Genomic DNA, 14,756 nt, shown 5'->3' on the forward strand with positions numbered 1-14,756 from the left:
TTTCTGGAGTTGGTCCCAGCTGTAATCAATCACAGGGCGAGCACGGAGGCAGACAACAATGCACCTTCATATTCACACCTACAGATTAACCTAGAAAACTGGCACCAGACCACGACCGCTCCACCTTACCACTGCAAAGAGATGCAAATATTTACAAAGTTTTCTGTATTGCTCATGAGCAGCCACACTACGCGCTCTGCAACATGTTCTCTAACATGTGTCCTTTATTTTTCTACGCATTTCTCTTGTTTTGTATTTTGATTGTGTTTATTTCTCCTGTTTAATATTTGTTCCTGCTCTCTATTTATATTTTATTCCATGCATGCACAGACAATCTCATTGCACATGCACAATGACAATAAAGAGCTATTCTATTCTATTCTATTCTATTCTATTCTATTCTAAGACAGTACAATAAAGTGTATGATCCTAGTATTGTGTCATTTTGTGTCCTCTTGCTGTGGTGACTGCACTCACTGGTTGCAGCCAGATTTCAGCCAAATTCAGTTAAATGTTCGTCAGCACCATGAGCCCAACACTTATCATGAGTTTATTTGAGGATTGCTGCTTCAAACAAAGTCATGAAGGAAAGATAAAACAGCTGCTCAGTACTGTGGGATATTTAAACCTGGTACAGCTAAGCTTAAATATTATAACAGTCTAAGTTTAAAGTTAATACTGCAGATTTGGTAATGTTAGAACGATGTTGTCTATACTTCTTTATTGTAAGTATAGTGGTAGGTAGAGATGTGCTGTTAAAACATTCACTAGTAACCCAGCTAGTAGTGCTAAAACTGGTTTAGTGCTTTAGGCTTGACGTGTTCTCTCGGTGCCACCTGCTGGACAAAACACGTTACTGCATGAATGTATGAATTCAGTTCTAATGAAGAAATGCTTGACAGACCATCCTAAACAAATATATATAACTTTTTAAAACTGTGTGAACATTCGGTTAAACGTGCTGAGAAAGAAAAACGTGCGTGAATGAGACAATAAAGTGCTTTAAGTGCTCAAAATGAGAAAAACACTACATAAATACTATACCTTACCATGATGCTACGTGAATCTGTTTCATTTGTTTATTTCTTCAGTATTTCAGTAAATGTGAGGATGGATGACACACTGCTGCAGACCACGGGTACAAATAAACTAACCTGTTCCTGAAGCACAGCGGGAGAAAGGATTATTTGATACCTTGCTGCTGTAAGTTTGCTCACTTACAAAGACATCAACAGTTTATCATTTGTATGGTAGTTTCATTTTAATAGAGAGAGAAGAATATCAACCAAAAATCCAGAAAAACAAACACATTGCATAAAAGTTAAATAAATAAATTGATTTGCATGTTACTGAGTGAAATATTTGAGCACCTACAGCCTCGCCGATGGTTAGCAATTTCTTTCATTCCAACCTCTCCACCAACAAGGCCAAGAGGTTCTGCCAAAAGACATCTGGACAAGACTGTAGACATGTATAAGGCAGGTGAGAAGGTGACAACTGTTGTTGTGATTCTTCTTTTTATATGTTTGACATGCATCTCTGTTCCCTCAGCCAGAACACTGACGATGGGTGGGTCTTCCAGCAGGACAATGACCTGAAACATACCACTAAGGCAACAAAGGTATGGCTAAAAAAGAAGCTGATTAAGGTCATGGAGTGGCTTAGCCAGTCCCCAGTCCAATTCCCTAAATCCCAATCACATTAATAACTTATGTGTAGCTAATTGATGTATAAGGCAACCACAACAACATGGAAAACTTGTGATTCACTGTCTCTACGTAGAAACAAATGTTTAGCCTCATTATTACAGCTGTGAAAATGTAAACCTCCTTCAGCGCGCAATCGTGAAGGGCACATGCAACTTTTTCCTTTACTCATGCTTGTAAGAAAAAAGGCATGCAACTCCTACTGGCTCCTGATATGGGCCTGTTTCAAAGCCAAGAGTGAGGCAGAGACTCTCTCGGTGACCTAATCCTTTTCGCTGTTCTTAAAGGTTTCCACGTTTCCTCTGCTGATGAACTTGACACATTGGCGGTAACAGCTTACAATTCGTGTTTGGCTCAATTTAAAAGCCATGGACATGATAGCCATGCCGACAATGATGAACAGCGAGGTAAGCATGAAGAACTTGGGGTGCTTGGGTATAATATCACCAAAACCAATGGTAGTGAGGGTGATGAAGCAAAAGTAATAGGGATCAAAGTCTTTAAAATCATCTTCCCATATTGGCAGAATCAAGCCGCCAAAGCAAATGTAGGCAAAGACGATGAAAAGAATGAGCACGAAGGGGACATTCAGTGTTTCCATTTCATCTCCTAATCCTGCGAAATCCCACAAGGCATATCCTCTGGGTGGTGTTTGCAGACGATCAAGCTCTGGGCAGGACAGCGTCCTGAGCAGTGGACCCTCCCTCAGTAAATTCTCTCTGGCAAGAATCTTTTCAAAAATCTCTTTGTTGTTTTGAAGCTGGATGGACTTGTGCCGTACATCTGCCTGGCTGCGGAGCACCTGTCGGATGTCGAGGGGCTCGCGGATCACAACGTCACGGCTGAAGACAAAAGTACCATCCTCCAGGACCTGGCGGCTCGAGTCTCTCTCCTCAGTCTTCCATGGAGACCAGGTGCGGGAGAAGAGGTTTTTGGAAAGGGTGTGAGCATGGATGTAAGCTCTAGACATCACCATAGCAAGGAAGTCTCCAACATCGAGGATGACCAGAAGCATAAGAGGGATGCCCACCATGGCATAGAAGACACACGCCACCTTACCAGGCAGGGTGACGGGATAGATCTCCCCATAACCTGAAACAACAGACATTTTAAAGCTGTAATTAAACTGTTAATTATAGGACTGGCTTTTGGTAACGTTTGTGTAGGAAAAATGTGATCATGACCCTTCTAGACAACGTTCTTGTTATACTTGAAAACAGCACAGCTCCTGTGATCACCATGAAAACCTGCGCTGGGAAAAAGCATCAAAGCTCCTGATCAACAAACTCTGACATGAAGAAACTTTGTAGCTGCTCCATCCACCACTGTGTGTTTTACACATGTGCAGTGACCAACAACATGCAGATGAACTGTTAGCTTAGTCTGAAGCATGTTTTAATTATACAGCTTGATGAAGGCTGACGTACATGGGGTCTACAGGGGCACCAGATGTACTAGTCTGTGCTTATTTCAAGGTTTTCATAACATTTTCACATTGAAAGTGAAATCATATAAAATACTGTCTTACTTAAATTGCAGTAACATTTAAAAATATGAACATAAAAGTTTTTTCACAAGCCAGTAAAAATGTACATCATAACATCTTGTTTTTAACAGACACTTTGCATCAAAGCACAGGACAAACTTCACACTCATTCACACTCAAACACTCAGAGTAAAGATTCATTTTTATTGCATATTTATCTGATTTTATTTGACTTTGACTGTACTTGAGATTGTTCATATATTTTTGCATTTAAGAAAATGTTTTCTTTAAAAAATAACATTTAATATGGTAAGTAAATGCAAAAGGTTTCTTTTTTTGTTTTTGACAAATGAAATGGACGAAGCAAAAAACACTGAAATTTCTCAAATGGAAACCAATGAGCACCTGTGTTCTTCCTCTTTTGGATATTTATTATTGCTCCTGAATAAGACAAAAGTGTTTATGTCTGATTACTCAATTAATGATGGAAAATAGATGAATCAATTACTAAAAAAATCAATAGCTGCTGGCCTAATAACAACCTATAATTGAATGTTGAGAGCAATATAAATACATAGTGAGTAAAAAAGTTAATTGAAGAAGAAACACTCAATGCATCACAGGAATTCCCAGCAGTAACTAAGGGAGGATTCAGGGTCACCTGGTCCAGCCCTAACTATATGCTTTAGCAAAAAGGAAAGTTTGAAGCCTAATCTTGAAAGTAGAGATAGTGTCTGTCTCCTGAATCCAAACTGGAAGCTGGTTCCACAGAAGAGGGGCCTGAAAACTGAAGGCTCTGCCTCCCATTCTACTTTTAAATACTCTAGGAACAACAAGTAGGCCTGCAGAGCGAGAGCAAAGTGCTCTAATAGGGTGATATGGTACTACAAGGTCATTAAGATAAGATGGGGCCTGATTATTTAAGACCTTGTATGTGAGGAGCAGGATTTTGAATTCAATTCTGGATTTAACAGGAAGCCAAAACAGGAGAAATCTGCTCTCTCTTTCTAGTCCCTGTCAGGACTCTTGCTGCAGCATTTTGGATCAGCTGAAGGCTTTTCAGGGAGTTTTTTGGACTTCCTGATAATAATGAATTACAGTCATCCAGCCTGGAAGTAATAAATGCATGAACTAGTTTTTCAGCGTCACTCTGAGACAGGATATTTCTAACTTTAGAGATGTTGCACAAATGGAAGAAAGCAGTCTTACATATTTGTTTAATATGTGCGTTGAAGGACATGTCCTGGTCAAAAATGACTCCAAGGTTCCTCACAGCGTTACTGGAGGCCAAGGTAATGCCATCCAGAGTAAGAATCTGCTTAGATACCATATTTCTAAGCTTTTCAGGGCCGAGTACAATAACCTCAGTTTGATCTGAATTAAGAAGCAGAAAGTTAGCGGCCATCCAGGTCTTTATGTCTTTAAGACATTCCTGCAGTTTAACTCATTGGTGTGTGTTATCTGGCTTCATGGACAGATAGAGCTGGGTGTCATCTGCATAGCAGTGAAAATGTATGCTATGTCTTCTAATGATGCTGCCTAAGGGAAGCATGTATAATGTAAACAGAATTGGTCCTAGCACTGAACCCTGTGGAACTCCATAATTAACCTCAGTGTGTGAAGAGGACTCTCCATTTACATGCACAAACTGGAGTCTATTATGCTTATCTCTTCAACACCAGATAGTGGGAGGTATCTCTCAGGGAGGAAGTGAAGTTTTTGTCCTTAAAAGCTGATGTGCAGGAAAGAGGAAAAATGGGAAAGGATAAGGATTTGAGAAGTTTGACAAAGAGCAAACTGTGATTGTTAGACAACAGGATACAAGGAAGGAAAAGTGGTGAACCTGCTGTAGTCATGGCTAGCTGAGGACGGCAGAAGCAGAATGAACACACACCACCTACAACAATGATCGTTGAGGTAGACCATGTGTACTCTTTCATGGAAACAGTGTTCCCTAATGGCTGGCACCTTTTTCAGAAGGATATTGCACCCTACCACTAAGCAAAAAGGGTTCAGGATTGGTGTGAGAAACACAACAAGGAGTTTGAGGTGTTGACTTTGCCTCCAAATTCCTAGGATCCTGATCCAATCAAGCGCCTGTGGCATGTGCACAGCCAAGAAGTCTGATTCTCACCTTGCAACTTACAGGACTTAAGGATCTGTTACCAACATTTTTCATGTACCCGCTTTAGGCTTGCGGGTGAATGTTTCTGTAAAGGTTTCTAGTGACTGTCTTTGAAACTGAGCTCTAGTCATTTACTAGTGTCTTGGCAGTTGTTCTGGGGTCTTTCTGGGACAGATCTCACATCAGTTATTGGCATGATGCTTTCTGAAGTGACTGCTCAAACCCTTCATGACGTTTTTATACTGTGTGTAAACTGAAACATAACCCAGTGTAACATAGTTAAATAGAGTCGAAGTTAAATCCCGCTAAATGGGACATTGGCGCCACCTACTGTCGAAAAAGTCACCCTGCAATATTCACAAAGGGCAAGGGATTCTGGGTAATCCTCAGAATAATGGAGGATTCCTGCGAGGTAAGGAATGCGCAAATGTCGTGGGGAGGAAAAATCATATCGCAGGCTGTTAAAGTAATACAGTCTGACCCGATTATTTTTGTTGTTTATACATCATTTGTTGCGGGTCATTTCTCCAGTCTTTATGTTGAACTGAGTGCACGTTTATGTGAGATTTCTTTATTGTGAGGAGAGGAAACAAAATGGGAGCATAGTTAGCTAACTCTGTTGTTGCTTTCCCGTTTAGATTTTGTGCTGATTGCCCACGACATTAAAAAGAGAGCATTCTAACCATTGCCTTTTTGTTGTGAATGCAGGTATGTGACTGTGCCACACTGTTTAGAGAATTTACATTGTTCCATGTACAGCTTTAAAATATATTTCTATATTCCTTTCATTTGGGAAATTTAACATGCAATGTTAATGGTGTTGAAGTTTTTCTATTTTGGTTGTATAAATTTACCACTATACGATCACACTGCAAGTGGAAATGTAATCCTCAGAATAATGGAGGATTCCTGCGAGATTTTGTGCTGATTGCCCACGACATTAAAAAGAGAGCATTCTAACCATTGCCTTTTTGTTGTGAATGCAGACCAGAGAAGACACTACACAGAGGTCACGCCAGCTCCCTATCATAATACACTTTGATTTGACAAGCTTTGAGCTCAGCAAAGTTAAAGCACATTACTGGTTTGTGTTATGGCAGCTTTTCAGGGGGGCTAATAATTTTGACCCTGGTAATTTTTTTCCTGAAATAATTCCGGTATTGTGTGAGAATGGAAATAATTTATGTTTTTAAAAGAGAACTAGTATGTTGGTCTGTTCAAAAAAGCCCTTGAGAAATTTTTGACAAATTGCACTCTTGCTGTGAGCCTTGAACGAAGTCTTCAGCTTACAAGACAACACAGCAGACAATGTTCCTCTGAACCTCTACAACTTCTAATAAGCTTTTTTGCGGTTATGTAAAAGGCCTTCTCCTCTGGACGCGCCTCGCCTTTGGAGAGTTGTGGGCTTCCTGTAGCTGCTAAGCCATTAGCAATTAGATCTCTTTACCACTTGTGATGTGTTTGACAGTAACACTAATGTATCTACACAAGGCTCTTACACATCAAATCAGGTCAGTTCCAGCTAAGAATGGTTTACTCAGCACTTACAATATAACCATAACAAATTCATCAATAATTATTCATCATAACGATAAATTATGAATAAGGAATAGCAACAGAATCAGCTGTGGAAATCATGGAAATTTGTACATTTCTGACAGCATCCATCCATCTAGCCTTTATCCTCTGCTGATCCCACTCAGGCTGAGAGGTGCTGGAGCCTATCCCAGCTGATCACCAGTCCATCACAGGGAGACACAGACAACAGTTCACATTCACACCAATGGGCAGTTTGGAGTGAACTTAACCCCACTCACTGCCTCATAGCAGGAAGGTCCCGGTTTCAACGCCGCCATCTGGGTGGGCCCTTCCTTTGTATCTTCTCCCTGTGTCCATGCGAGTTCTGCGTGGGTTAGTTAGAGGGGTTCCTAATGTATATGTTCAGTATGTAAATTTTGAGTTAGAGCATTCAAATTTGAAATGATTGACTTATTAGAGCAATACAGTTATAGAACACGTTAACACTCCCTTAAATATAAACATAGAAGCCAAGGAGTCAGGAGTAAACATCCTCTTTAGGTCTGTAGTTGGGCACTGGGGTGGCGGAGGAGTGGGAGCACTACAGGCAGCGATACAGTAACACTGACATGTCAGAGGGACAGAATGGAAACTACAGGTAACTGAAAACTGTGTCTGGTATCTGACATGACGACAGTAAAATACACAGTGTTAGCACTGCTATCTCACAGCAGGTTATTCCTGGGCTTAAACCTGGGTAAGGTGAAGCTCAAGATTCTGGTCACATTGGAAAAAATGCCAGGGTTGATGCTGCCTATGTCAGCCCATGTCTTACAAAAGATATCGTTAATCTCAAGATCGTCAATTCCAGGTCAAAAAAGGCTTAAAAAATGAAAACAAAGTGGTTTGCTGAACTCGCTCACAATTAACATATCAAATTTTAGTTATCTTTAAAAATATTATCTATATTTCGTGAGTATATACTGACATTAACTCCTGATAATCAAAAACCAACGCAAGTCAACATCTTTAGACTCCCGTGGAAAAATGGCCAACACAAATTCACACATTTAGCCTTAGCTGAACTTGGCATGCCACTCTTATCAATCAAAGATGATCAGTTCTGGCTCTTACAAAAACAAATAACAAACAACAAACAAACAAAACTTTGCAGTAGACAAAACCCCCACATGTAGGCGTCAAACTAGAGAATCAACCAGACAGTGGGCGATATCACAGTTGTCTGTGCATGATGGACAGAGCAGCACTCTGCAGCTGACTTCTAACTGAGAGCATGCAGACATTCACATCGGGAAACATTTTTAATGTGTTCTGATGTAAAACGATGGCTGACTGACTAGTTTACCTCAGTCACGTGTGGTGGTAAACACAGCTTGATTCCATTTGGGATGTGTAGCTGCTGCATGATTGGCGGGCTGTTTCGCGTTGTCAACATGATATGTTTCGTAGCTCCCCTCCCGGACATCAAGTGCAGTAGGCTTCTGATTAGTTTTAGAAAGTGCCTTTGCAAAGTGTACCAAGAGAAGAGTCAGTGATCTTTGTGGCACTGGTCCCAAGCACACTTACAGAGCCTCAGATATCCCAACAATCCAAATCCCAGCGACCATCTGATCATTAGACATCGATAAAGAAAGACATGATTTGTTCTTGGATGTTTGCTTGTTGGACTGATTTTTTATATGTGACTGTATTAAATTAGTTGAAACTATGCTCAGTGAGTAACATAATTTCAAGTACTGACAGCACTGTAACACCTTCAAAGAAGGGGGCTTATAAATTCTGAATGTACATTTTTGGAGGTGCATGTAGTCTGTGCTGTGGAGGACATGACATTTAAAGTCTGTCAGCATCCAATACATTTGGTCATTTGACTGAAGTAACTCTCGCTCGGATGGAGGGATGCTGTGTTTGAGGAGAGGCATCATTTCCGTGAAGCCTGAACAAAGCCCAGAGTCATACAATCATTAATTAACCAGGCTATCTGTTGCTGTGGTTACTAATGTTTAGAGAGGTCACTCGCTTTATGAGGAAACATCTATGCACACAATGATTATATTATAATCACTACTGCAGACAGTGACTGGGGAGAAATAACAAATCTACTATCAAATACATTCTGACCTTAGTAAACACACGAGACCCTAAAACAACGTGTTCTATATATATATATATATATATATATATATATATATATATATATAAAATGTACCTTACATGGGAAGTACGTTTAGTGCCTGACAATGTCAATACTGCAATATCAGCACACAGTCATTAGCACAAAAGTGCATCAAGCCACAAGTAAGGCAGACCGCAGCAAATGAAGACTGACCAGAGAAGAGTAACAAGTCAATAATGCTCAGTATCACAGGCTTGGTTTTAAAGGCCTTATTAGTGCTGCATCACGATGCCACACTAGCAAAGGTAAACAAATTTAGAATGTGTAAAAATGTTTTCTTTAAAACAAGACAAAACACACATGTGATATTGCTATTAGAAATTACAATAAGAAGTCATTTTCTATGGTAGTTTCACCTTAAAGGAGAAAGAGAGAGAATGTCAACTAAATATCTGAGCAGCTGGGGTAGAAGGGCCTCGGTCAGGGTCATGTGCAAAGCAACCCTGGAGCTCTGTCAGAGTCACCATTGGGTTCTCTTGACCAAGGAACTCTTTGACCAAGGCGTTGGAGTTTGCCAAAATGGACCTGAATGACTCTCAGACCATAAGAAACAACATTCATTGATTCAGTGAAACAAAGACTGAACTTTTTGGCCTCTTTGGATGGATGGATGGATGGATGGATGGATGCGTGGATGGATGGATGGATGGATGGATGGATGCGTGGATGGATGGATGGACGGATGGATGGATGCGTGGATGGATGGATGGATGGATGGATGCGTGGATGGATGGATGGATGATGGATGGACGGATGGATGGATGCGTGGATGGATGGATGGATGCGTGGATGGATGGATGGATGGATGGATGGATGGATGCGTGGATGGATGGATGGATGGATGGATGGATGGATGGATGGATGGATGGATGGACGGATGGATGGATGCGTGGATGGATGGATGGATGGACGAACGGATGCGTGGATGGATGGATGGATGGACGGATGGATGGACGGATGGATGGATGGATGGATGGATGGATGGATGCGTGGATGGATGGATGCGTGGATGGATGGATGGACGGATGCGTGGATGGATGGATGGATGCGTGGATGGATGGATGGACGGATGGATGGATGCGTGGATGGATGGATGGATGATGGATGGACGGATGGATGGATGCGTGGATGGATGGATGGATGGATGGATGGATGGATGCGTGGATGGATGGATGGATGGACGGATGCGTGAATGGATGGATGGATGGATGGACGAACGGATGCGTGGATGGATGGATGGATGGATGGACCGATGGATGGACGGATGGATAGACGGATGGATGGACGGATGGATGGATGGATGCGTGGATGGATGGATGGATGGACGGACGGATGCGTGGATGGATGGATGGATGGATGGACGGATGGATAAACGGATGGATGCGTGGATGGATGGTCTGGATTGGGAGGGAGACTGGATGAAACTCACCACATGTGTCCCCCTGTGGTAAACTGAGTTTTTGGACATGAGTTCGACAGACACAGCTGTCTAGATATGATCCCATAGCTGACAGTGCATGTCAGAGCACAGACAAAGCCATGATGTGCAAAGAATTGTCTGTAGAGCTCTGACACAGAAAATTCCAGGCCAAGCTGAACAATCCAGGTAGAACAACCTTAGCTAGGGAGGAGAACCTGGCGGTCACTCCGACAGAGCTTCAGTATTGCTCTGTAGAGAGAAGAAAACTTTCCAGAAATTCTCTGGTCTGATGAAACAAATATTGTATTCTTTGGACTGAATGCCAGGCATCATGGCTAGAGGAAACCGGGCACTGCTCATCACCTCCCCAATAAGCAAAGTGATGGCACCATCATGCTATGGGAAGGAACTGGGAGACCAACATGTAGCCACATATCTGAAAGCATATTGATTTGCTCTCCTGATATTTAGACTGTAGTATTGATATTTTAACCTTTCTTTGAATGCAGCAGTGTGTAGAGACAACCTTGAGGATAACGTGCTCCAGAGTGATTTGGACCTGGGAGTAAAGTTTCATCTTGCAGTTATTTTAAAGCTACCTAACAACTCCTGTGTTGGCTATCTTGGGTCTGCGTCTTTGCTTAGTGCCATTATTTACTGACAGAACATCAGCAAAAGTTGTAACCATGAATGGCATCAGCAATTTGCCTGTTTTAGAGAGTTTAGAAAGTGTGTGTTTTCCTATGAAGCATCATTTTTGAATAACAATACAAACTAGAAAAAATTTGCGTTTCCTGCGAAAATGCTGTGTGGATGCCGTAACGCTGAAGCTGTCTGCTGAAAATAGCTGAAAAACATTAAAAGTTGCAAAAAGTGTATGGCGGTAAAGAAACTGAAAATTATGCTGAAAAAAGGTGAAGAAGCAGTAATTTTTGCTGAAAGGTGGTGAAAAGTCAAAAGCTCTACTGAAAAGGGGTAAAGAAGCTGAAATTTGTACTGAAAAGAGGTGAAAAGAAATTGTGCCATGAGCAGGATTCAAACCTGGCCCTACTGGTCTCAAGGTGGCTACTCAACTCACTGAGCCAAAGTCATTATCAAAACCAAAAAGATGGAGAGACTGACAATTGTGCTGAAATGAGCAGAAGATGCTGAGAATTGCGCTGATAAGAGGTGAAAAGACTGAAAATTCTGCTTAAGAGAGGTCAATCAGCAGAATTTCTGCAGAAAAAAGGTAAAGATGCAAAACGTTGTGCTGAAAAGAGGTGAATCAGCAGAATTTCTGCTGAAAATAGTTTTTTTTCTGAAAACAACAAAAAGAAAAGCTGGGATTTGTGCTGAAAAGGGGTGAAAAAACTGAAAATTTTGCTGAAAAGGGGTGAAGAAGCTAAAATATGTGTTGAAAAGACTTAAAATTTTTTAACTGTTAACTGAAAAAATTGTTGCCATAAGCGAGAGTTGAACCCGGGCCTCTCGCTCTGAGAATGGCTGCTCATCTCACTGAGCTAAAAAACAGCTCAACCCGGCAAGCAAAATTAGTGACCACATTGATAATGTGTTCCATTCATTTCAATGGTCAAAAGTCATAGCACACATTAGCAGAAATAGAAGAATTTTTTAAAGTTTGAACATAGTATTTGTACTAAAACATAGTCTTTCTTCTAAATCATAATATTTGAACTAATTGATATTATTTCTGCCAAATCACAGGATTTCTGGTAAATCACAGTGTTTGTGCCAAATCACAGCATTTGTACGAAATCATAGCATTTGCGACAAATCATAGTATTTAGCTAAATCTGTGCTAAAACATAGTATTTCTGCTAAAACTTAGTATTTATACTAAATAATATTTTTTCTGCCAAATGTCCATGTGCTGAAACATAGAAAATTCTGCCAAATCATAATATTTGAACCAAATCATACAATTTGTGCTAAAACATTATTTATGATTTAGCAGAAACACTGGGACTTGGTAGAAATACTATGATTTACATGCAATACATTGACTTAGGAGAAATACTATAATCAAGCAAAAAGTACTACAGCATAGCAGAAATTCTATCATTGAGCAAAATTACTAAGATTTGGCAGAAATACTATGTTTTTTGATTTGATTTGATTTGATATACCTTTATTAGTCCCACAAGGGGAAATTTCATAAGGCTGCCGACCTACTGCACGCAATGGCGGCGCCATCTTACCCTCCGACCATAGATACATTACAGAAAACATCACATGGGGAAGACAGGTCAGAGAGGTATAACAATGGAAAATGCACCACATGAGGAAAGATAAGGAGAAAAAACTCCCCCCAGACTGAGCTCCAACAGAAATATTAAGTGGGCACAAATACTATCATTTGGCAAAAATACCATGATTTGGCACAAATACAATGATATGACAGAAATACTATGATTGGGTACAAATACTATGTATTTGTATACTATGAAAGTATGAGGAGGTCGTTAAGTTTCAAAGACAAGCAAGTTTTAGCAGAATTGTGGAAGTTTTCCATTCATTTCAATGGGACAAAAAAAGGAAAAAAGTGTAATATTTTAAAAAGTATAATAGTAATAAACACCAAAAGTCATAGCACCCATCTCCAGAAAAACCAGAACAGTTTAGAGTTTGAACGGTGAAAATCGGCTGAAAACTGAGGAAGTAGCTAAGTGCCAAAAAACGTACGGAAGCAACTAGATTATAGTGGAATAAAGAATAAAGAGAAACAGGAACTCAATAGTGTGGATGCCTGTGAGGCATCCACACAACTAGATGTGAAGTGGTGCTTTTTTCAAAATAAGCTATCACCCAGTACATAGCACAAGCTAAACTTCCTCACAGACACTTTAAACAGTCAGTCAGTCAGTCCCCTTTTTAGGAGACGAATCACCTAAATGTCTGAATGCAAAGCCACATTTGGAGTATTACAACCTGCGCCCTCACAGTCAGGCAATAATTTCACAGTCCTGCCTTTGATACAACAGGACACTTGATTGTCTGTGTAAATATGACTTTTTGCCCAGCTAAATAATCCACAGTTATATATGTTGCTGTGGTTTACTGTATATCTTGACGGCTCTGTCTTATGAAACCTCATATTTGAAAAACTTACATACATTTGAACGGTTTCATATTGAAGGCTACACCCAATATGAAAATATTGGGTGTAGCCTCAGATATTTTTGTTGGTTTTGTGCCACTTCAGTTGAGTTTTAGCTGATTATTCTTCTGGTAGTAGCAAGACTGACATATGTTAGAGTTTTACTCTTTGACAAGAAGACGGAATACTTTATATCTTTGACCCACTCTCTTCTTCGGATTTGCATAAAACTTAAATAAAAAAGCACATAATCGTTTAGTGATTAGTACGGCATCATAACGGACTTACCAACAGTTGTGAAAACAGTGCAACAGAAGAACATAGAGCCGAAAAAATCCCATCTATCAGGTCTCTGGAACCATATGGGCTGGAACTCGTTCTGCATTTTCTCCGTCACTCCCTCCACTATTTGTTCAGTGGCGGTGCTATTAGCTGAGAAAGAGAGACGAGAAAATCCCAGTGCAGAGCAAATCAGTGATGCTACTGATACAATGATAATATAAAGTCTGTTTAATTACCAAACCCATAATTAAGTTCATCAAAGACACGTTTGATCTGCTACAAACAGAGTTTTGTGAGCGCTCACCGGTGAGGTTTTGTACGGTCTCTACCATTTGGCACAGAAACTTGTGGTACTCCTCCTGGACAGCGGACGGTGTGTTTCCCTCGATGTGTTGGAAAATAAGCGCACCCAGCGCTGCGTATGCCACCAAAGAGGAGCACAGCAAAAGGTGCGGAACGAACCTCCAAAAACGCGCCGCGCACTTCTTGGACTCATTCTTTACACTTATTGTTCTCTTCGCTTTCACGGACATCTTCGTCCCCGCAGCGCCTGCAGTCCGTGAGGAGAGCGCCTGTAGTTCCGTTAACTGCTGACTGCGTCGGTCTGTCTCTCTTCTGCCAAGTGCAGAGAACCGCGAGTCCGTCGCGGGGCCGCGCACAGCCAAAGCGGAAATGATTTGACTTTAATAATTAGTGCACGTGGTTAAAAATAAATAAATAAAAAGTTACGCCCTTGATGATCTTCAGTTGAACTTTTCCGAACAAGTTTCTGTTCCTGATCAGAGATCAAATTCACTCCCAAAAACACACCCAGCAGCCCAGACAGGGTGGCCCACATACATAAAATCACATTTACACAGTTCTTTCAACTTTAACTTGTATTTTATTTTGAATATCTTTACAAATAAACCTTTACAAGAGC

The 14,756-nt window shown here is 40.7% G+C and overlaps 1 protein-coding gene and 1 long non-coding RNA gene across 2 annotated transcripts; one reads left to right on the forward strand and one right to left on the reverse strand.

The window, feature by feature from the left end:
* Positions 1–1,298: 1,298 nt before the first annotated feature.
* kcnk18 (potassium channel, subfamily K, member 18) lies at positions 1,299–14,478 on the reverse strand. Its single transcript, XM_026191185.1, has 3 exons — positions 14,139–14,478; positions 13,841–13,984; positions 1,299–2,798 (listed from the first exon to the last, which is right to left on the reverse strand). Exons 1-3 carry the CDS (start codon positions 14,365–14,367, stop codon positions 1,969–1,971), a joined length of 1,203 nt encoding a protein of 400 aa, XP_026046970.1. The 5' UTR covers positions 14,368–14,478; the 3' UTR covers positions 1,299–1,968.
* Positions 5,365–6,277, forward strand: LOC113035550 (uncharacterized). Its single transcript, XR_003274362.1, has 2 exons — positions 5,365–5,729; positions 5,956–6,277. It is a non-coding gene; the product is annotated as an uncharacterized LOC113035550 (long non-coding RNA).
* Positions 14,479–14,756: the final 278 nt, after the last annotated feature.

Source organism: Astatotilapia calliptera, chromosome 13 (assembly GCF_900246225.1).
Source record: "Astatotilapia calliptera chromosome 13, fAstCal1.2, whole genome shotgun sequence".
NCBI classification, from domain to species: Eukaryota; Metazoa; Chordata; class Actinopteri; order Cichliformes; family Cichlidae; genus Astatotilapia; species Astatotilapia calliptera.

Excerpts from the sequence above, each read along its gene's own strand:
- kcnk18 (XM_026191185.1), bottom strand. The coding sequence starts at position 14,367 with ATGTCCGTGAAAGCGAAGAGAACAATAAGTGTAAAGAATGAGTCCAAG. Across the intron at positions 13,985-14,138 it reads GACCGTACAAAACCTCACCG|CTAATAGCACCGCCACTGAA; the intron begins GTGAGCGCTCAC and ends TCTCTTTCTCAG. Across the intron at positions 2,799-13,840 it reads CACTGTTTTCACAACTGTTG|GTTATGGGGAGATCTATCCC; the intron begins GTAAGTCCGTTA and ends CTGTTGTTTCAG.